Below are 22,138 nucleotides of genomic sequence, written 5' to 3'. Positions count from 1 at the left end.
GTTCTCGCCATGTTTACTACGAAAGTAATCCTAGCCACGTCCAAACCGTCGCCACAACGCTTCCTGACAGCGCCGACTAGTCCGCGTTAGGCTGCTTCGTCTTGTCTCTCGCTCCTATCCTTCTTTTTCGTCCCCTTCTTTGCTTTTTCCCTTCTCAGTCAGGGGTCCACCCCAAAGGGAAAAAAAAGTACAGGGCCCCAAAAATTAACAGCCTGCCCGGGAAAAATAGAGGTGGGAAAGCGACGACAAATCCATCATTCCATCCCAAATCCTACCATCTTCAGCAGCCCCGATCGAACGCAACCCCTTTTTGCCGACCTCGCTACTGCAACGACCACGCACTGTCGAACCGACACCGGTTCGCTGCACCGATTCTGCCCCCATTGTTCTGCACGTCTCTGCCTGCGCCCTGAAAGCCCCGAGCCGATTTCTCGCTTCGGTTGTTTCGCCCCCTTCCTTCTCTCACTACCACTTACAAGCAAACACATTCCTTTCTCTCCCCCTACGCCCGCCTTCCCAGCCTCTGTGTCTGACACGGGCGCCGAGCCTCCTTAATCGCCAGCCAACTACTGTTCGTCTCCCCTACAGCCCTATTCGCCAGCCCTTTTCCGCGACCGTCTGCTTACAACCAGATAGTCCAGGTCCCAGGTCTTCGCGCTCGAACGGCCGCTGTGCCGACTGTCCTTTCCCGACCGATCCAACCACGAAACGAGATCACGCTCTACCCTCCCGTCCTCCTTCGCGCGTGCTCACCCATGCTTCCCGTCGCTATTGAACCGTCTTCGCCCAGTCCAGTGTAATTCGCCACAACGCGTTGACCGCTTCACGGCCAGGCTGTCCTCGGATTCCGACACCTCCGCCATCGCGATATTCCGTTGTCGGCGTCGTCACGCTGCTGCCGCTGTTGTGTCACACGCCCTGGCGCGATGGCGTTTCTATTCAAGTCCAAGAAGCACCAGGACCGGGAAAAGGATCGTGTCTTGACCAGCCGCGAAGGTCCAACGTCCGGTTCGCAACAGTCGTCCGTCGCCAGTATCGGCGCCCGGATAGCAAAAGACGAAAAGCCCTTTCAACGATCCACCCCGAACGGCAGCCTGAACTCGCTCGACAACGACGCCACCGGCAGCCCAGACCGAGCTGTCAATAATCGCCGGCCGCCCGTTGCTGAGCAGACTCCCCTTACGGCTGCACCAGCAGCTGCTCAGGGCCAGCCACCGCCGGCCGGTGATCTCCAGGTATGCTGACACGCGTGCTCTCCCGGCTCCCGCTCCTCTGTTGCCGTTTTCCTTTAGCCGTGCTGACAATTTGTCCTCAGTTTCGCAACGGCCCTGGTCCAGCCGTCGGCAGTTCCAACATGTCCTTGTACCCCTGGTCACAACGGCGCCTCACATACACCTCGTCAACCGTCAGCCCATTTCCTCGGTATGGGGCCTCGGTCAATTCCACTGCGTCGAAGGAGGGTGACATCTATGTCATGGGCGGCTTGACCAACAGCCAGACCGTCAAGGGTGACCTCTGGATGATCGAGGCCGGCGGCAACATGTCGTGCTACCAGCTCGCTACCACGTCTGAAGGCCCAAGTCCGAGAGTCGGCCACGCAAGTCTTCTTGTCGGCAATGCGTTCATTGTCTACGGGGGTGACACAAAAATTGACGAGTCCGACGTCCTCGACGAAACCCTCTACTTGCTAAACACATGTAAGCGCTCGCCTCCCCTTTCCGACCGCACCATCGGCTGACTCTGTCCAGCCACGAGGCAATGGTCCCGAGCTCTCCCTGCAGGGCCACGTCCTTCCGGACGGTACGGCCATACGCTGAACATCCTTGGATCCAAGATCTTCATCTTCGGCGGCCAGGTTGAGGGCTTCTTCATGAACGATCTTGCTGCGTTCGATCTGAACCAGCTCCAGATGCCGAACAACCGGTGGGAGATACTGGTGCCCAACGAGACTGGGGCTGCTCAGGGCAAGATCCCCCCGGCAAGAACCAACCACACAATAGTGTCATACAATGACAAGATGTACCTGTAAGTCTACTGCAGGCTGTCTAGCGCTCGTGTTTTGTCTGGACCGCGTCTAATTTCAGTCCAACAGCTTCGGAGGTACGAATGGCTTCCAGTGGTTCAACGACGTCTGGTGCTATGACCCTGTGACGAACAGCTGGTCGCAGCTGGATTGCATCGGCTATATTCCCGTCGAGCGGGAGGGCCATGCCGCCGCTCTGGTCGACGACGTAATGTATGTTTTTGGCGGTCGGACGGAGGAAGGAGCCGACCTGGGTGACCTGGCCGCGTTCCGGATCTCCTCCCGTCGTTGGTATACGTTCCAGAACATGGGGCCGTCTCCTTCCCCTCGATCCGGGCACAGCATGACGGCCGTCGGAAAGTCCATTGCCGTGCTAGGCGGCGAACCAAGTTCTGCCACAACCACGGTCAACGACCTTTCGCTCGTCTATCTCCTTGATACCAACAAAATCCGCTACCCGAACGATGCTCAGATTCCGCCGAACGGGACCAGACCACCGAACGGGCAGAGACGACCAAGCGATGCGACCAGAGCCGTGCAGCCTCGAGACGGCTCTCAGGGTCCAATCTCTGGCGACCATAAACGGCCAATGGGTCCAGGGGGAGGCCCAGGGGGACCTCCAGGGGGGCCTCCACCTGGAGGTCCAGGTGGTGGCCCTGGTGGCCCTGGTGGCCCTGGTGGAGTGGGTAGTCCCATCAACGGTTACAAGTCTCCCAACGGACTTGACACGAACCCCGGCGACGGCTCGAGCTCGCCCGTCAACGGAATGTCCAAGCTGCCTAGGGCCGCAGGACCATCGCCGCCAGCAACATCGCCACCCCAAGGACAGTTGCCAAAGCCGAATCAGCCTCACCCTCCAAATCAGGGACGACCTCGAAATGCGTCAGCAGAGCGCGGCGGCTATTCCGCCTCTCCTGCTCGAAGCAACTCGGGCTCGGCCCAGTCGCCTGGCATGCGTGGCAGTCCCCGGGATGTCAACGGCTTCCAACAAAACGGAAATCGGCCCCCACTGTCGCAAGGCCTGAGACCAGGTCCAAGGGGAGATCCTGCGGGTGCACCACAGTCCGCAAGGCCTCCGCCGGTTGCAACGGGTCCCGAGGTGACAGGAGCGGCGTCTGCGGCTGGAGGATCAATGGCTTCGGCAGCAGCAGCTGGTGGTGCAGCGAGCCCGGTCGCCTCACGACCCAGAGGCCCGCCTGCACAAATGTCGATGGACAATGCTGCGGATATGGCTGTAAGACAGGCCCCTGTCAACCGGCCGTCTTCACCACCGCCGCCAGCCCGACAAGGTGGCGGCAACCCGCTCGCGCGGCGGTCGTCTAACCGCAATTCGCAGACGGTTGCCGTCCTTAAGGAGCTGGATTCTGCGAGGAACCGGAACGCCTGGTACGCTTCCGAGCTCGAGCTGGCCCGAAAGGCGGGCTACGTGTCAAACGCATCCCTCAGTCCCCTTCTTGACGGACGTGGCTCCGAAACGTTTGACGACGACGACAAGCCCCTGATTGAAGCGCTTCTGGCGATGCGGACGGAGCTGGCCAACGTGCAGGCGTCAGTCGACAAGCAGGCAGTTCTCGCTGCGAAGCAGATTGCAGAAGCCGACAAGCAGCGTGATGCTGCCATTCAGGAGGCTGTCTACGCCAAGGCCAAGCTGGCGGCGCACACCGGGACTGGCAGCGCAGCGAGCACACCTCAGCTGGACAGGGATCGCGATATTGCAGACCGGGCGACGGACATCAGCCGCAAACTCGCCACGGCCTTGGCGTCGCAGAAGGAGCTGCAAGCCCAACTGGACCGCAAATCGGCTGAAGCTGACGCGGAGAAGCGGTCACGGAAGCTGGCAGACGACACGCTGGCGGCTGCGCAGCGACGAATGACGGAGCTAGAGAGCTACAAACAGCACACGTCGTACGAGCTGGAGGGCCTGAAGGCTGAGCTTCACCGTGCACAGCACGAAGCGCGCGAGGAAGCGGTCAAGGCGGTCGAGGCTGCAGCGGCTCTGGAGATGCTCCGTATAGAGAAGGAGGATTTCGAACGCCAATACAACGACGCTGCCGGTAACGCAAAAGAGACGGACGACTCGTTCGAATCCTTGCGTGAGGCCATGGTGGCATCGGCCGACATCAAGACAGTCCTGGAACAGAAGCTACTACAGGAACGAGCGCAACGGGAGGAAGCCGAAGCGAAACTGGTCACTGTCAAGGCTGAGCTGGAAGGCCGCACAGTGGAGGTGATGACGCTGACGCAGCGGCTACGCGATACCGAAGAGCTTGCGGAGAGACATGCCAGCGAGTCCCGCGCTCACCGACTGGCGATAGTTAACGGGCTGGACAAGATGAAGAGCCGCGACCTGTCGAACACGTCAAACAAGGCGGACACGGACCGCATCGCAGCGCTGCAGAGCCAGCTGGAGGCAGCCAAGGTGCTGGCAAAGAAGCACCACCAGGATGCCGACACGGCATCGGACAGACTGCGGTCGGCGGAAGAACGGATTGCCGGTCTAGAAGCATACCAAGAGCAGGCCAGCCGCGAGGGCGTGACGATCCGGCGACAGCTGCAGGGAGCGCTGCGAGAGACACAAACGCTGCAGGCACTCAGCAGCGACCTGAAGCACCAGCTCTCGCACCAGCAGCTGGAGACGAACGCAGTGACGGTGCAGCACAACACGCTGAAGGAGATTCTGAGCGAGCGAGGCATCAGCCCGACCAGTTCGGCGCGTCCCCGAGGCAGCCCTCGCGAGGGCTCGCCGGAGCAGGAGGCACGGATCCGCAATCTAGAGCGACAGTTGTCATCGGCGTTGGCAGGCCACGAGGAGACCAAACAGCTGTATTCGGCACAGGCGACAGAGGCAGAGACGCTGTACCGCGACAAGCTGACACAGCTGGAAAACGACTACCAGTCAGCGGTACACTATGTGAAGGGCACGGAGAAGATGCTGAAGCAGCTGCAGGAACAGCTGACACGGTACAAGGCCGAGAACATGCGACTGAAGGCCGAAGTGGACGAGCTGGAGGAGACGCGGGCGCGCAGTGGCGGTGGAAACTCGATGCCGGCCGACTGGGAGACGGAGCGCCTTGCTCTGACGGAGAAGGTCGAGGCGCTGCAGTCGGATCTGGAATTGGCACAGGCGCAGCTGGGCAACGAGCTGCAGCTGGTGCGACAAGAGCTGGAGGGGGTGAAGCGCGAGCGCGATGCAGCGGTACGGTCGGGCGAAGAGGCGACGACGCGACTGGCATCAGCACGACACGACTACGAGCAGCTGCACCGGGAGAGCACGCAGCTGGAGCGGCGAGCACAAGACGCCGAGATGAAGGTGGGCATGCTGCTAGACCAGGTGGAGTCGTCGGTGGGAAACTACCGTCGAGTGAGCCGGCAGATCACCATCGTCGGACCGGACCAGTTCAGGGACCTGAAGACGGGCAGCGGTGGTTCAACAGCAGCAGCAGCAGCAGCGGGTCTAGAGCGCGGCACACTGGGAAGCACACTGGGCGGCACACTGGGTGGCACGGCAGGCGGCCTGGCGCCCATGGCAGCAAACGGGCAGCTCGGAGGAGGCAGTTTCGGACACGCACGACAGGACAGCTCGGAGGCTGGCAGCACGTACGGCGAGGCACGCAACAGCGCGGCGCTGGACAATCTCGCCAACGAGCTGGAGACGCTGCGCAGCCACTGGGAGGCGACCAACAAGAACTACCGGCTGAGCAACGCGTTCGATTTTGACAATGGAGGCGCGGGCGGTGGCAACAACAACGGGAGGGCGGCATCGTCGTCGCCGACAAAGGACGGCAAGGAAGACGGCGGACTGGGGCTGAGCGAGAGCCTTGCGGACTGGCGAAAGCGGCTGGACAGCTGAGTGGGCAGCCAAGCTGACACCCGACCTAATCAGTGGACGAGAGGGGGGATCCCGGGGCGTTTCTTGGGCTTCTCTATTTTTGAGCTCTGATCTTTGTGATCTTTGTGATTTTTTTGTTTACCGATTTGCTGATTTGCTGATTGTTGACTTGTGGCTAATGTTTCCGTTTTCTTGTTCTTTACCCCTTCTCTTATCATTTTCTCTTTCTCTTCGATTCTCGTCCATCTTGTCGGCTCTGCCGCATCTGCTTCTTCTCCATTTTTGTTGGATTTCTGGAATTGCGTTTGGGATGCAATTCATGTTCAAACACCATACGTACATGATGAGCGATAAAAAGGGGGAGGGGGTTACACTACCGATTTTCTTCCTGCGGACGACTGGTCTTTTTGTTCCTGTACGACTATATGCAATTCAAGCAGCCGTTCTCGATGAGAGGCCAAGACTGAGGCATCCGATCTGGGCAACTAACGCCGCCGCTAGTTCCGGCTAATATGGAGTGACACTACGGAGTACGGAGTACTTTGTATCTTACAAGTACGGGAGGCGGGGCGGACTACTGTAGGATACGACGTAAGATACGGTACGAAGTACGGAGTATGTATGCTATTTTATGCCTGAGGCTGCAGTGGGATTAGGGGCGCAGGCCGTAATTGCACGGGTTGTCTCCATTTCCGCAGCGGTGGTCCTGCCGGGACGGATGGTGTTTTATTTTAATTGTTTCCAAATCCCCCCCCAATCTGTTTGGGATTAACTCTGTACGGAGTACATGGTAACCATATTTCTGCCGCTCTTTGTTTCTTCCTCGTTTGAGCTGTCCTCTTGACGCTAATGCACCTAAGAAAACGGGTCTTACGCCTCCATTTGTCGGCTTGCATTCAACAAAGAGCGTCTGCTGCTTTGGCCTCTCGTGCAAGTCATCCGAGTCGTAAAGTCGTAAAGGCATAGCCGCCTCAATCTGCGGACGACGCACGACCTGAAGCGACTTGCGATGTTGTAAGCCTCTGTCTCCTATGGTGCTGCTTTGCATGACTCCATACGGTATTACAGTCCCGTCCGAGTCAGCGAACGCTACGTGAACGCCTAGACTTCCTCCCCCAAACTGGACGGACCGCCCCTGTTTTTTCCAATTCCCGGCTCCATACTCCGTAATTCTATTGTCACTCGCTTCTCCCTCTCTCTCTCGCTCTCTCGCTTCTCGTTTCCAGCTCCCAGCTGCACATTCTCTTCGCATCCAACTCTCCAAACAACGCCCATCGGTCTGCTTTGCTTCACGCTCCTTGTCTTTCTCTGTTTCACCGTCTTTTTGGAATTGTCTGTCTTTTTTCTACTCGCTCTCTCCGTGAGTCCTCTCGCACCCCCCCCCCCCCCCCCAAAGCCTCCCCGTCCTGGCCAGCTCATCCGCGCCTTATTGCTTCGCCCCGATCCGCCATTCTGACGCGGCCAGATCGTTCCGTCCAGCATACACACGTCTTCGAGCCACAAGCGGTGTGCGCATCGTCTCTCGACATTTCGAAAAAAACACCATCTTCGACCCCCCTGAAGGATAGGAGACACATTCGCCGTGTTGTGGACGCACGCATCGATACAGCTCTCTCGCTCTCTCACACGACACGCACACGATGTCGTTCCTCTGTGGTGGATCAAAAACGGCACAGCGCAAGCTGGTCCTACTGTAAGAACAGGCGGATGTCCGACCGATAGGGCAGAGAGACCAGCGGCCAGTGGAATGCTTGCTAATACTGCGCGACATAGAGGAGACGGAGCTTCGGGAAAAACATCATTACTCAATGTCTTTACGAGAGGGTACGCGTTTCTGTCCGTTTGCGGCGGCAGGCTGGCGGAGAATGCTAACCGGACTGCAGCTACTTCCCGACCGTCTATGAGCCAACAGTGTTCGAGAACTACGTACACGGTACGATCTGATTGCAGGCCAAGGCGTAGGAGTGGACGGATGCCGGGATGGAGGCTGACATGGAGCAGATATCTTTGTCGACAATGTGCACATTGAGCTATCGCTGTGGGACACGGCAGGCCAGGAGGAGTTTGACCGGCTGCGCAGCCTGTCCTACGACGACACGGACCTGATCATGCTCTGCTACAGCGTCGACAGCCGGGACAGCCTGGAGAACGTGGAGTCGAAGTGGGTGGGCGAGATCGCGGACAACTGCCCGGGCGTGAAGCTGGTGCTGGTGGCGCTCAAGTGCGATCTTCGCGAGGCGGACGACGAGGAGGCCAGCGAGGGCGCAGCGACGCAGGGCGGCGCGGCATCTGGCGGCGGCGAAGACGGATCGGCAGCGTCGGGTGCAGCGCCGGCAGCACGCGAGAAGAAGCCGATGATCACATACGACCAGGGCCTAGAGGTGGCGCGGCGCATCAACGCGATGCGGTACCTGGAGTGCTCGGCGATGCGCAACCGGGGCGTCAACGAGGCCTTTACGGAAGCTGCGCGCGTGGCCCTGAGCGTGCGAAAGGAACGCGAAGGCGGCAAGTGCACCATCATGTAGAGGGCGCGTGGATGGCGCGTATCGACACCACCGTTCCGTCTGCCGTCTCGCCCGCCACTCCGTCTCATCCGTCTCACACCTAACGACCGTCCCAGGATTATGGTTCTATATTCACACACCGCTTGGGCTTGCCCGTCATGGCAGGCTCTCCTATTGCTTGTTTTCCCTTTACCCTCTTCTTTCTTTTTTTTCTTTTTTTCTTTTTTCTTTTATCTTTTCCGTCTTCTGTTTTCCTTTTTCTCCTCTTCTCCCTCCCCCTCCTCCTCTCCTCTTCTCCGCTTCTTCTGTCTACCCGTCCACACGGTCTCTTCGCTTCTGTTTCCTTATCTTATACCATTTTCTTGCTGCAATGCTTTCCGGGGCGACCTCTCGAGAAAGGAGGAAAGGGGCAATGGGGCCCCTAGCATACACAGAGAGGACGCCAAGAAAGGACCGGGTGCTCGCGGGGCTGTCTTTGCATATCTGTATGTATCTTACCTTTTTTTTTTTTTTTACAGGGAAAGCGTGCTTGCTCGGCCTGTCCTAATTCAGTATGTCTTTGTCTTGAGCCGGCGCAGGAACGATAGGAGGATGGAACGATGAGGTGTTTGCACGTGACTTCTAGAAGTGGAAATTTTCGTAGTTGCAGAGGATGGATTTTTGGCGAGTTGCATAACCAACGCACACAACGTGTCTGGACAACGGGCTCGCACAGGCAGCGGAACGAACAGCGCGCAGGCCCAGAGATGACATCGGTGCTAGCGCAGGCAGCGGCCAGCCGGCATGTGCAGCTGGCTGCGACGGCAGTGCTGTCGGGGGCCGTGGTGGCGACGGCACTACTGGGATACCAGCACCACACGCACGAGGCACGGCTGCGACAGCTGAAGCGAGCGGTGCGACAGCGCGTGGAGGCGGAGGTGGAAGCCGAGGCAGAGACCGAGACCAAGACAGCAGGAGAGGTACCGCTGGACGCGGAAGAAGAGCGGGCGCTGGCGCTGGCACGACGGGCGCAAGCAGGCGACTATGCAGAGGAGGTGATCCTGGAGCAGCTGACGCGCAACCAAGCGTTCCTGACGGCGGAGGGTCTGGCGCGCGTGCGTGCAGCAGTGGTGGTGGTGGTAGGCTGCGGCGGCGTGGGCTCGCACTGCGCGGCAGCGCTGGCGCGATCGGGTGTTGGCCGGCTGCGTCTGGTGGACTTTGACCAGGTATCGCTGAGCTCGCTGAACCGGCACGCGGTGGCGACGCTGGCGGACGTGGGCCGGGCCAAGGTGCAGGTGCTCGCGCGACGGCTGCAGGCGGTAGCGCCGTGGGTGCAGTTTGACCAGCGGCAGGCCAAGTTTGACGGCGCCTCGGCCGGCGATCTTCTGGGGGGCTGGCAGGGCGACGCGACGGCGCCGACGTTCATCATCGACGCCATCGACAACATCGACAGCAAGGTGGAGCTGCTGCGGTACTGCCACGCGCACGGGCTCGCCGTCGTGGCCTCCATGGGTGCCGGCACCAAGAGCGATCCGACCAAGGTCGTGGTGGGCGATCTGGGCGGCAGTGCCGAGGACCGGCTCTCGCGAGCGACTCGGCGACGGCTCAAGCTGCTGGGCATCACGTCCGGCATCACGGCCGTCTATTCGACCGAGCCGGCCGGCGACGGCAAAGCTGCCCTGCTGCCACTGCCCGACGACCAGTACGCCCGGCTCGGCCGCGATGCCGTGCGTGAGCTCGGCGCCCTGCCCGACTTTCGCGTCCGCATCTTGCCCGTTCTCGGCACTATGCCGGCCGTCTTTGGCTACACCCTGGCCAACCACGTCCTGCTGACCGTCGCCCAATATCCCTACGAATACTCGGCCGTCAAGGGCCGCGACAAGCTCTACGACCAGATCCTCGGTGCCGTGCACGGCGCCGAAGAGCGTCTGATCCGCGCCCGCGAAGCCCGCCAAAACACCACCACCACCACCACACCCTCTCTCGCTGTCGGCCTTCGCATTCCTCTCACCCTCGGCGACGTCGCCTTTCTCGTCGAGGACGTCTATCGTGGCCGCAGCGCCGTCTCCGGCCTTCCCACGCGCACCACCCTCGTCCGCTGGCAGTGGCCGTCCGACGACGACGGCTCGGCCGCCTCTCTCGTCCATCGTGTCGCTGCCGGCAACCCCAATGACCCCGAGCAGCGCTCTACTCGCCTCTCGCTCGCCGACCTCGTCTGCATGACCCGCGAAGAGGCCGCCCGCCATCACGACCAGATCCTGCTCGCCGGCCGTCCCCTCGCTGACCTCTACGATGCCCCTACTCTCGCTCGCATCGATGCCCGCCGTCGCGAGGCTGCTGCCTACGAGGAATACCGCCTGTGAGGAGTTTGTGTCAACTTGCCCGTTTGGCCGATTCTGATAATGCTTAGTCATCATTCTCCTCACTCTCTTCTGTCTTGGTGTCTACCCATAGCATGTTACAAGCTTCTGCTCTCCCTCCTATCATCCCCTACTCCTCATCCCGCTGTAGTCCTTTGCGGCCTCGCCCGAGTCGCTCTGCCAGTCCCATCTCGCCCACCTGCTGTCGCAGGCTCGTCGCAAACGATGATTGCTCGCCGCCTAGCCGCTCGTCACGTGCTCGCGCCTTGTCATCAGCTGCCCGCGCTGCTGCTTCCTGTGCTTCCCGTTGAGCGAGTCGCTGCTCGCGCTGCTGGTCCAGCTCTGACGCTGCCGCCTGCATGGCCGCCAGCTTGCGTGCCCGCTCGTCGTCGGCGTTGGTGCGACCGTTGCTTCGATCGGACGGCCGGCCGCCTGTCCTGGCATTCGTTTTGTTCCTCCCATCCCACTCGCTTCTTCGACCCCGTTCATTCCGTCCATCCCTGCCGTCCCTGTCGTCCCTCTCCTCCCTGCGAGACGGCCGATCGTAGTCCCGGCCTCGGCTGCCGGACCGATCGCGTCGCCTGGCCGGACTGCGAGATCGCCGTCGATGCCGACTATCAGACCCATCACGCGCGTCGTCCCGTCGTCTGTGCCGCCGCGACTCGTCGTCGTCGTTGTCGCGGTGCCGATGGCTTCGGTGGTGGTGTCGATCGTCGTCATCGTCGTGTCGTCGTCTCTTCCGGTCCGACGATGACCGGCTGCTCTTCTTCTTCTCGTCCGCCGTCGTCGACAGCCCCATGGATGCCAGCAGCTGCCGCCGCCGGATCGGGTCGCTCACCATGGCCTCGTACGCCTCCTGCTCCTGGCGCTTGATCGCCAGTAGCGGGTCCTCACGGATCTTGGTCAGCATGTCGCGCGCCGTGCTGGCCGCTGTCATGCTGCTCGCTGCGCCTGCACCTGCACCAGCACTTGTTCCTTCGCCCCCCGACGGCCCCGCGAAGCGGTCGTGCGCCGCGTTCTTCTCGAGCTTCTTGTGGTCGTCTCCCCGGATCAGCGCGTCGATGCGCCGCTTGCCCAGCAGAAAAGCCTCGGCCTCTTCCGTCACCATGCCGCCGTTCTCGGCCGACGGACCCTGGTACATCCAGTCGACGCGGTCGACGCGCTTGCGGCCGCCGGCCTCCTCGAGCTGGCGCGCAATCTCCTCCTCCTGGCGCTCCTTGCGCAGCTCCTCCACCCGCTCCGCCACCTTCTTGCGCTCCGCCAGCGCTGCCCGCTCGCTCTCCCATACCTTCTGCTGGTTCTTGAGATTGACAACGTGCCAGCTCTTCTTGGCGTTGAGGTCACCCGAACCCATGACGGCGGTTCGACAGCAATCGTCTGGGGATGAAGCGCTGTACGGGTGTCTGTGTCAGGGTGCTGTCGTGCTTGTCACTGCTTTTTTTCGGGTTGTCTTCTTCTGTGTCTGCTGTTTTTTGCCTTTGCTGTTGGTGTTTGCCAAACTGTAGTGGCAAATCGAACAAGGACCCAAAGGGGAGGCTGAAATGTGGCCCGTGCATAAAGCGGGGCTCTCAGGCTTCCGTGTGGAGCTGCCGCCAACGTAGCGAACTGAGCTGCCTTTTGCTGGCCGCCTCATCGCCAACCCCACATGCTCTTATTTTCTTGCAACAACCAAAGTGCCGACCGCCATTCGGTCTCTGTCTCTGTACGGCAACATCCCCTCTCGGCATCCGACAGACCGTCTAGGGACTGTCCACCCGGCCGCCCACCATGTCCGACGACGATTTCATGCAGGCCTCTGACGAGGAGGAGTACGACTTTGAGTACGAAGACGACGAAGACGAGCTGGATGCTGGCGAGGTGACGATCGAGAACAAGTACTACAATGCGAAGCAGACCAAGTTGACGGATCCAAGCGAGGCCATTGTGGAGTTCCTGGGAATCCCGGCGCTGGAACCGCAAAAGGCCGACTGGGGCTTCAAGGGACTGAAGCAGGCCATCAAGCTGGAGTTCAAGCTAGGGCAATACGAAGCAGTGAGTTGTCTTCTCTGCTGTGCTCTCTGTTCGTTTGTTCTCTATCCTGCTCATTCTACACAACTAACCTCCAAGGCTGTCGAACACTACAAAGAACTGCTCACGTACGTCAAGTCGGCAGTGACACGCAACTACTCGGAAAAGTCGATCAACAACATGCTCGACTTTGTGGAGAAGAACTCGGCCGGCAGCGAGCAGGCAGGGCCGTTTTTGGGGGGCTTCTACGACCTCACGCTAGCGTGCTTCCAGAGCACGAACAACGAGCGGCTGTGGCTCAAGACGAGCGTCAAGCAGGCCAAGCTGCTGCTGGACCGGCACCAATACGTCGACGTGGTGCGCAAGCTGCGCGAACTGCACCGGGCCTGCCAGCGGGCAGACGGGACGGACGACGCGAGCAAGGGCACGTACCTGTTGGAGATCTACGCGCTGGAGATTCAGATGTATGCGGAGCGCAAGAATAACAAGCAGCTCAAGCAGCTCTACCAGCGGGCCCTCCGGGTACGATCAGCCGTGCCGCACCCCAAGATCATGGGCATCATTCGCGAATGCGGCGGCAAGATGCACATGAGCGAGGAGAACTGGAAGGACGCACAGGGCGACTTCTTCGAGTCGTTTCGCAACTACGACGAGGCCGGCTCGCTGCAGCGCATCCAGGTGCTCAAGTACCTGCTGCTGACCACAATGTTGATGCGGTCCGACATCAACCCGTTCGACTCGCAGGAGACGAAGCCGTACCGCAACGATCCGCGCATCGCCGCCATGACTGAGCTGGTCGAGGCCTACCAGCACGACGACATCCGTCGCTACGAAGACGTCCTGCACCGCCACCCGGACCTGCTGCAGGATTCCTTCATCGCCGAGAACATTGACGAGGTCACCCGCACCATGCGGACCAAGGCTGTCCTGCGCCTCATCGCCCCCTACACCCGTCTCCGGACGGCCTGGATCGCCGACCAGATCCGCATCAGCGACGCTGAGGTCCACGATATTCTCGGTTACCTCATCGTTGACGGGCGCATCGCTGGCACCATCGACCAGCAGGCCGGCGTCCTCGAGCTGCAGTCGGCCGTCGATGCCGACCGCGTCGAGGCTGTCTCTGAGCTCACCGACGCCGTCATGGGCCTCGCCCGTGCCGTATTCAGCAACACTGCCACCCAGCTGCGTCCGGGCGCCGCCTCGGCCGACGGCACCAACGCCGGCTCTGGCCCGCCAGACCCGTTTTCCAGCGCCCCGGCGTCACCCTTTTCCGTCCGCCACAGCGGGCGCCATCCGCGCTCCGGAGCAAAGGGCCTGGCCGGCAGCCGTCGATCAAAGCAGGGGTGATGGAGTAGGAGGAGTGATGTGGAGTGTTTATGCGGATTGGCAAACGAAGACGACGACGACTATGATGGCGCTGTCCAGAAAAGGCGGAGACGGCTGAATAGAGACGCCCGAGCCGCTGCGTGGTAGCATCCGATATGACGGTGAGCGGGTAGACTTCTGGACGAGCTGCCGTTTCTGGAAGCAGACACGGAATCCAAGGCAAATTGAGATAGGGCCTCAGCCAATGGCCGCACGCGAAGACTCTGTAGCGAATTAGGCACCTATTTTTATCACCGAAACGGCAGGCTAAAGGGGAAAACGGCAAAACGGCGCCTGTCCCTAGGATATGTCTCCTCGACGCTCGGCAAAGCCGAGCAGCGTTCCGGTTGCGGTGTGCTAGCAACAGGGCCGGACGGATATGCGAGCTCTGCATGCACCATGGCTGTGAAGCAAAATGTTGCGGTGAGACTGCTGGGGCAGACGCCGTACTCTGTACGGAGGTCTATTCCATCCTGCTCTTGGCTGCTGCGCTTCTTTGCTTCTTCCTCATGCTTTGTTTCTTTTTTCTATCTGGCCGCCTTGTCCGACGCCTGAAGTCGGAGAGGAGAGCAATTCCGCGCGCAGCAGCGCCAAAGATGGCCGTCCAATGGGCCGGTAGCTGCGACGAAGCTGCTGACTGCAGTTGCTCGCCCCTGTGGGGGAAGCCGGTCGGTGTCTCGTGTCGCCTCGTGACGAAGCCGTCGGCAAGGCCACCATCTGCCGTTTCGTCTGGGAGTCCAACCCAGCTCGGCTGCTCAGCCCCTCATGGGGCAATTCTACTCTGTTCTTCCAGTCTGCCTGGTCGGACACAATGAGCCGACGGCCTGTTTTCTTTTTCCCTCCCTGTACTCTTCCTTTTGGCAGGCAAGGCTCTCGGCCTACAGTAGCGCATTTCTGTCTTTGCACCGTCCGTTAGCCAGACGGCCAACCGTTCCGTCCAACTGCCGCCGTCTCGTCCAACTACAGGCCACGACATTGTCAAGGGATGGCACATGCACGGACGGCCGTGGCGTGGAATGGAAGGGCCGCACGATGTAGCATCCCGAGTCCTCCTCGACGTGGATGCTTCTGTATGGCGCACCCCAACACACACAGTGGCAAGCCCCGCCCAATAGCCAGAGGAGAGGGTGTGCCAGCGGTGCGGCTGGTTCGCTGCGTAGGCTATCGTGCATGGGGGACATCCTGCAGCGGCCACACACGTAACAGACCACAGTTTGGCAGACGCCATTGCCAGATGGCGCACAGAGGCCGTCAGGGTGGATTGGCTGCGACCTGCTAGACAAGGAGTCTGGAAGGGCCCGTCGCGAAGCTAAGTTGAAGCAGGACGGACATCGCAGCCCATGGCAGTACTATGTATGGGCAGCCCTTTTTGGGGGTCAGAAACGGCATCTGTGAGCACGAGCTCCAGCCGTGCGCCTCGTCTCGTGATGTCTTCGGAAATGCCAGCCGAGGAGGCAATAATACGTCATTCACCCGACTGCCTCGCAGCCTTTCTTTTTTCCATAGCAGACGGGATGCTACGTTGCACAATGAGGGAATGGCCTTGGAGCAGATGCAGTATGGCTTCCGGGCTCTGGGTACACAACCCCTGTATTGTCGTCGACCGGGATTGTCGTGGTAAGGGTGGGATGGCCATCTCTCTGTCCTGTGTGTGGGCCAATCGAAGATCCTGATGTCTGCTGTGCTTGACGTGGCACATCCATCGGTTTCACCATATTGATTTCCCCGTAGGATGCAGAACGGGTTGCATCGATGATCGGGATCGCCCCGGGGGCCCTTTCCACAAGCGCTCGCAATTGTAGGCTGGTGGTGAGACAGGAGGCCGGAGCAAGCGGTGCTGGATTCCAGTAGAGTCGCCTGGGCTGCGAGTCAGATACATGGGAGACCTCTGTCCTTCTGGCATGCCACATGCACGAGCTGCGTTTTTAGTAACTAATGCAACACACCCAATAATAGCTGGCCCACAGCAGCAGGCTAGACCGCCTTGGGACCCATAGATTGGGGGATGGGGGATGGTGGAGAGAGACGCGAAGAGCAGCAGGCATGGGAGAGATAATCATAAAAAAGAAAAAACAAGAAAAAAAAGAAGATGGAGACCAAAGAAGCAAGCACAATAGCAACGCACAGAGTATTTTTGCCCGAATCCGCTGGTAATGCAGACACAAGGCAATCTCCCCGGCCTGCGCCCCTCTGGCTTGCAGCTTGCCGTATCCGGAGATGGCCCGTTTCCATTTCCAGAGAACACACAACTTCTCCGGGCTGATGCCTGAGATGTCGATTCTGCGCTCGCTCTCTCGAGCAGATCTGGCTGGCCCACCAGTGCGCATGCCACGACCGCTGCTCCTGGGCCGTGGCCCTGATGGGACCCATGCCGACAGCGACCAGCAGCGCGAGCCGGGAGCATCTTGGATCGTCGACCGGCTCGTCGAGCCCTCCTCCGGCGGCTCACAGCTGTGTCTCACCCGGACACGCTCCTGGCCCTTCGTCTCGTCTCTTCCCACGCGCTGCTGCTGTCTTCATATAGATCGTGATTCCTTTGCTCTCATCGGCTTCACTCTGTCGATCAGGCCGCTCTCTCTGTGTCTTTCTCTCTCCAGGCCGCCTCTGCAGATCGGTCGTCTGTCCTGTCCAGATTCGTCCAGTTATTGTCTCCCCATCGACCGGTCTCCAGGCTGCGCGACCGGTCTAAATTTGGTCCATCCCAGCCCTCAGCTCCTCTTCTTCTCCCCTACCCCCCAACCACAGCTGGTGGTCCCAGCTGCCGATCGCTCGCCAACAATTTCCCGTCGTCCTGCAGCTTTTCTGCACGAGCGCCAGAACCAAATATTGGGAAGGAGGCACGAATCAAAACTTTGGGCCAGCCTGGGGTTTGGTAGCGATCGATCCGCCGTTAGCCCCCAGCTGCTCCAACCAGACGCCGCTGTCACTTACAAGAATTAGCCTCTTCTCTTGCGGATTCCCATCCAGTTTCTTACGCCCGTCTCCCTCTTCCTCTCTCTCTCTCTCTCTCTCTCTCTCTCTTTCCGTCTTCTCGCCTGCCTTTTCTCCCTCTGCCTTCCTCCTTCCTATTTTTCTTTTGTCTCCTTCTCTGTCTCTCTGTTTTCCCTCCGCTCATCTTCGCAGCTTCCCGCGAAAATGCAACTGCCCGCTTTAACGCCGGTTGAGATAACGGTGGAGTTCACCGATGTCGCTAGCTTCCAGCGCCTCCAGCTCCTTCAGCGCCAGTACAAAGAGCAGTCAGGGCAGCAGGAGCGAGAGCGACAGGAACGGCAGGAGAGGGAGGAAGAACAGCGCCAGCAGTTAGAATACGAGCAGCCTTATCAATTGCACTACCAGAACACCTTTTTGTACCAGCAACCACAGTTCCAGCAGCAGCAAAACTACCATTACGACTACGATCACCAGCAGCTCGAGCAGCTCCAACAGCTCCAACTGCTCCAACAGCCTCAGTACCCACCACCGACACAGCACCAGCACCAGCAGGCGCTATTCTACCGGATTCACCAACACGCACAAGCCCCCGCTGCTAGCGCTGCTGCTCCCCCACAGCCCATCTCATCGGCCTGCGACGACAGCGGGGACGGTGCTGGCGGCCTGTGCGACGAACCGAACAGATGCAGAAACAGAAGCGCGGTTCCAGCAGGCGCTATGGTCAGCGGAGCTGCAAGCCATGTGGCAGCTGTCAACTACGTCGGTTGTGCCACTTCCTCCTATACCGCCCTAGCCTTCCCACAGCATCAGCGCCTGCCCTGCGGCGGCTGCACCGCAAACGGCAGCTACCACTACGGCACCATCAACGCCGACTTCGCCACAGCCCACCACCGGCTCCAGCAGCCACCGCCACAGCAGTCCACAGCAACGCGCCCCGCCCTTGTGTCTAGCGCCACCAGCCTTGCTGTTCTTGTTCCCCCCGCTGCCGTCTTTTTATCCTCCAATGCCGCCTCATCTCCATCTGCCCCCCCTCATCCTCATTCTCATTCTCACCCTCACCCTCGCCCGCACCCTCTCGCCCTCCCCTCATCTCCGCTGCAGCTCCGTCACTGCCGCCTACGGCTGGCCCCGAGACGCCAGGCCAAAGCCAAGATCTCCCACAGCCAACCCCACGCGAGTCTGTATCGTCCCCTTGCGCTCGACGAACTACATACTCCACTCCCACACCCGCTTTCGGCCATGGCCGTCGATCTGCCCGAGATGACGGGGGACAATGCCGACCATATCGCCGCCGACATTGCTACGCAAGAGGCACTAGCCCGGGACTACCAACCAGACGTTACCGTGCGTGTCGCTCTCGCTCTCCTCTCTGCCCGGCTTGCACTCCTCCTAACCTCTCGGTAGGGCCCAGCTGTAGGCAGCATCCAGTCGACCGACGTCGTCAAGGAGCACTATGCTACCGCTGATGCTGCGTTCGCCGAAAAGACCGGGGTACGTTGAGAGCTCCAGAGAGCCCCCTCTGTTCGGACTTCCCCCGAGCTGACCTCTCGTCGAATGCAGACATTGCCAGACATCTTCCCTCTCTACCGTTCCATTCTCGGAGATGGTAATTGTGGATGGAGAGGTATGGCAGTCCCGTTTCTTACCAGTCATATCTGCCCCTCTCTCTCCTCGCTCTGTCTCCTCCGTCCAATCGTGCAGATTCGTGGAAAATGACGCGAACGCTGTGCGGTGCTGGGCATTGCTCTGGGCTGACTCGCGTGGTCTTTTTGACCCTCCTTAGCAATTGGCTTCTGTTACTTTGAAGCGCTGATCCATACCGAGAACATGGACCGGATCAAGAATGAGCGCAGCCGATTGCAGAGCCTGAACGATTACATCCGTGATGTCGGGCATTACAACCCATATGTCTATGAGGACATGGTTGAGGAGACTGACAATCTCTTTGTCAAGATAATCAATGCCATGCCTGAAACGGACAAGGCCGCCACGGCATTGACGAACATCTTCAATGATGCCAACTCAGGGAACGCCATCATCTACCATCTGCGGCTGCTAGTCGCCTCATATCTCAAGGGAAACGCCTTGCTCTACCAAGATTTCCTCATACATCCAGACGGCCTGGAAGGCTATTGCCAGGAGTATATTGAGCGGCCAAACTGCGAAATCGACCACGTCCGGATCGAAATACTGGCCAACATTTTGCTCAAACCGCCTGACATTGTCCTGGAGATTGCCTATCTGGATCGAAGTGTGGGCTCCAACGTCCCCCTTTACCGATTCCCCCAGGAAAACAACAACCGGGAGGAGAATTCCATCGACTTGCGCATATCTCTGCTGTTCCGACCAGACCACTACGATATCCTGTACCGCCCTGGTCTACCTTTCGCCAGCGTATCCGCACCTGGGCCTCAAGCTTTTGCACAGAACCCTTCCGGCTCATCACCTGACGCTTCTGCCGTGCATATTACCCCGGCCAGGCTGGCTGAGGAAGGCGGCAACTTGGATTCAAAGCGGTTAGAACCCGTCGAGGGTGCAGCCGTGCACACGACTCTGAGCGGTCCTCCTGACACTGCTGGTGGCCAAGCTGCAGCTGCGGAAACACCGGAGCCACCTTTGGATCCATCGTCCGCTGAATCCTCCGTATTGAACCCGCCGTCATCTACAGATCTTCATGTGCATCACACTCGCGTTGACTTCGAGTCCTTGTTTCCCTCTAACACGTCGAGCCTCGAAAACTATGCAAACCTCGATATGCGGGTGCTGAGCCTCATCCCAGGCATGATGACAACAGCTTCGGCGAGGCCAAACTATTCCTCGTCTCTTGGGTTGCCTTCTGGCCAGCCAGAGCTGTCCCAGTCACCCTGGGCTGCCTCAACGAAAACCGGCTTTGGCGGCAGCTTGTGCACTATCTCGGCATCAGAGTCCCATGCATCAATACTGGTACACTTGGCAGTGGCAGAGTCCCCATCGATGGCATCGGTTGAATCTTCTGTGGCAGCGGTGGGGCCAGCTTTGGAGCCCGTGAGCCAATATGCAGGACGTATCAATAACAACATATCTATGGAGGGAGCCCCAGTTTCATATTCTGAGGTCCTGGACCCGTCGGCTGAACTGTCGGACTCGGTCCACCTGCATGCCCAACGTCAAATGCATTTACCTCCACACCATCAACAGCAATTCCATGGTGGACATACGCCCGAGCCAGCCGAGTCCCATCCGGTGCGCTTTACGAAATGGCAGTACGAGAGAACCGATATCGATATCAACAATCCAGAGCCGGGATTTCTCCGGAGCTCTCGGTCCAGCACAGCGCACTTTTCGAACCCCGAGTTCCAGCCAGAAGAGTACCAGCCAGCCGGTGAGGACGGAAAGCTCGGGAACTCACGTAGCAGACGAAAAGCCCGCCGGCTCTCCAGTGAGAACGCCCCGAGGAAGACCTAATGAGGGAGAATGAATTCTGTGAGCGAAATATCGGCATGACTAGGCGCTTGCATCGTATGTTGAGCTAGATTTGAAAGAAAAATGCATCCAAGGTACATATGATGACACCATACTTTCAAATTAATCAGGCGTTTGCTCTCACATTTCTGTCGGTTTGACCATGAGAATAGGCGGCTTTGTACTCTTGCAGTGACGCAAACCACCTGAATAATATTCGTTTCAAACGGTCCGATGGTGTGATGGTGTGGTGAATCTGGATGAATATGCTACCTGCAGCTATCTAACGATGCAGGCTGGCTATGCTATGACTAGGTGACTAGGTGGGGGCATGGGACATGCCCACGTGACAACATGCCGGGCTTCCGCGATGCTCTGCGCCCTCGCAGAGCAGGTGGTTACAAGATGGCCTTGACACGTCCAAAGGTCTTGTCATAGTCTTCCGCGGCCTTGCGCTGCTAGTCGTTCAGCTTATCTTTAGGCACCCATTTATCCATCTCCTGTCTATAGCCCTGCCTTGCAAACAAGTACCGTCGGCCGGTGGGCAGGTCTTGGTAGGTAGCGATGCGGAAAGGCGCGTCTGCCACGACGGGAGTAACCGCGGGAAAACGGCGGCCGAAAACGTTGTAGGGGGCGGGTTTTAAGTGTTTTAAAGCGATGATATCGTAGATTTTCTAGTCGGCAGGAAGCTGTAGCCGGTATGCGGATCGACTAACGCGGGCGACGATCTGGAAGGGGCCAGTAAATGTTAGCCCGAACTTCCCTAGTACAGCTAAAGCGGGCAAGGAGTAACCTTTATAGAGTTAAAGGAGAACGTAGTCGCTAGTATAGAAGAAGCAGGGTTAGTGTTTAGCATTATAGTAATGATTTTGCAGCATAGCTGCGTATGTGTAACGCCGCCCCAGGAAGGGGACCGACGCAGGCTACGCGCAAGCCGTACGCAGTATGCGCACAGCGTATTAGATGCACATCGTGAACTAGAAGCGGTGCTGGTGGCGCAGGCTGCGTGGCGCAGTCTGCGCACAGGCCACAGCACGTGCTAGCGCACGGGCCAAGTAGAAACGGGGTCGCGCCTGTCCTGCGCACTTGGTGCGCCAGAGGTGCGCCTACGATAAAGAGTGCCTCCCGCACTCCCTTAGAGTGCAGAAGGCAAGAATTAGCTATTGAATATACGGCTGCTTCCTCCTGTTAAGAAGATACCTCCTTGCCTGCCTGACTTACCTGGCCTACCCAAGTACACCTTTAACAATTCCTAATTCTTCTACCATCAGGCTACCCGAGTCAGGAGGCAGAAGGAGCAATGGCACCTCGAAAGACCACGAAGCAAACGTCGCACGCACGTAGTGCGCAGGAAGAGAGCAGCTCTAGGGCAACAGTCGAGAACCCCCTCAACCCTATCGTCGAAGAAGTAGAGAACGAAGACTCTAATCTCTTAGAGAAGGATTACGAGCAACTGGATGACGACGATGCGGGCGAAGGCCCCTTAGGGCAGACCATTAGGCCCACCATAGACTAGATGGTAGCGGACCTCATTGCTGAAAATGATCGACTGCGTAAAGCAAAGCGCTTAAAGCAGCGAATAGTAGACCTACAGCAACAGCTCCTAGATATAGGAGCAACCTAAGCGAAGGGTAAGCGCACCCGCAGCGAGGACTCTAACGAAGACAGCTCTCGCAGTTAAGATATTATCTTAAAAAGC

General features: G+C 59.1%; 7 protein-coding genes across 7 annotated transcripts; 6 read left to right on the top strand and 1 right to left on the bottom strand.

Moving 5' to 3' along the window:
• Nucleotides 1–926: 926 nt before the first annotated feature.
• CMQ_2450 (cell polarity protein) lies at nucleotides 927–5,873 on the top strand (the record flags this gene model as incomplete). Its single annotated transcript, XM_014316408.1, has 4 exons — nucleotides 927–1,235; nucleotides 1,316–1,697; nucleotides 1,749–2,025; nucleotides 2,093–5,873. The coding sequence occupies 4 exons, from the start codon at nucleotides 927–929 to the stop codon at nucleotides 5,871–5,873; spliced, it is 4,749 nt and encodes a 1,582-aa protein (XP_014171883.1).
• Nucleotides 5,874–7,492: 1,619 nt separating this feature from the next.
• Nucleotides 7,493–8,377, top strand: CMQ_2161 (protein rho3; the record flags this gene model as incomplete). Its single annotated transcript, XM_014316119.1, has 3 exons — nucleotides 7,493–7,545; nucleotides 7,736–7,785; nucleotides 7,854–8,377. 3 exons carry the CDS (start codon nucleotides 7,493–7,495, stop codon nucleotides 8,375–8,377), a joined length of 627 nt encoding a protein of 208 aa, XP_014171594.1.
• A 725-nt stretch (nucleotides 8,378–9,102) lies between these two features.
• CMQ_2299 (ubiquitin-activating protein) lies at nucleotides 9,103–10,698 on the top strand (the record flags this gene model as incomplete). The annotated part of the gene is made up of 1 exon (XM_014316257.1): nucleotides 9,103–10,698. The coding sequence occupies one exon, from the start codon at nucleotides 9,103–9,105 to the stop codon at nucleotides 10,696–10,698; it is 1,596 nt and encodes a 531-aa protein (XP_014171732.1).
• A 127-nt stretch (nucleotides 10,699–10,825) lies between these two features.
• CMQ_2355 (pre-mRNA-splicing factor cwc25) lies at nucleotides 10,826–12,049 on the bottom strand (the record flags this gene model as incomplete). Its single annotated transcript, XM_014316313.1, has 1 exon — nucleotides 10,826–12,049. One exon carries the CDS (start codon nucleotides 12,047–12,049, stop codon nucleotides 10,826–10,828), a length of 1,224 nt encoding a protein of 407 aa, XP_014171788.1.
• A 413-nt stretch (nucleotides 12,050–12,462) lies between these two features.
• CMQ_2349 (cop9 signalosome subunit 2) lies at nucleotides 12,463–14,049 on the top strand (the record flags this gene model as incomplete). Its single annotated transcript, XM_014316307.1, has 2 exons — nucleotides 12,463–12,726; nucleotides 12,802–14,049. 2 exons carry the CDS (start codon nucleotides 12,463–12,465, stop codon nucleotides 14,047–14,049), a joined length of 1,512 nt encoding a protein of 503 aa, XP_014171782.1.
• Nucleotides 14,050–16,329: 2,280 nt separating this feature from the next.
• On the top strand, nucleotides 16,330–17,007 carry CMQ_2267 (uncharacterized protein; the record flags this gene model as incomplete). Its single annotated transcript, XM_014316225.1, has 1 exon — nucleotides 16,330–17,007. The coding sequence occupies one exon, from the start codon at nucleotides 16,330–16,332 to the stop codon at nucleotides 17,005–17,007; it is 678 nt and encodes a 225-aa protein (XP_014171700.1).
• A 195-nt stretch (nucleotides 17,008–17,202) lies between these two features.
• On the top strand, nucleotides 17,203–20,442 carry CMQ_2320 (ubiquitin thiolesterase; the record flags this gene model as incomplete). Its single annotated transcript, XM_014316278.1, has 4 exons — nucleotides 17,203–18,342; nucleotides 18,403–18,489; nucleotides 18,559–18,604; nucleotides 18,782–20,442. 4 exons carry the CDS (start codon nucleotides 17,203–17,205, stop codon nucleotides 20,440–20,442), a joined length of 2,934 nt encoding a protein of 977 aa, XP_014171753.1.
• Nucleotides 20,443–22,138: the final 1,696 nt, after the last annotated feature.

This window comes from Grosmannia clavigera (assembly GCF_000143105.1).
Source record: "Grosmannia clavigera kw1407 unplaced genomic scaffold GCSC_156, whole genome shotgun sequence".
Lineage (NCBI taxonomy): Eukaryota > Fungi > Ascomycota > Sordariomycetes > Ophiostomatales > Ophiostomataceae > Leptographium > Leptographium clavigerum.
Note: the sequence above shows the minus strand (reverse complement) of the source record. Positions and strands in the feature narration are given on the sequence as shown.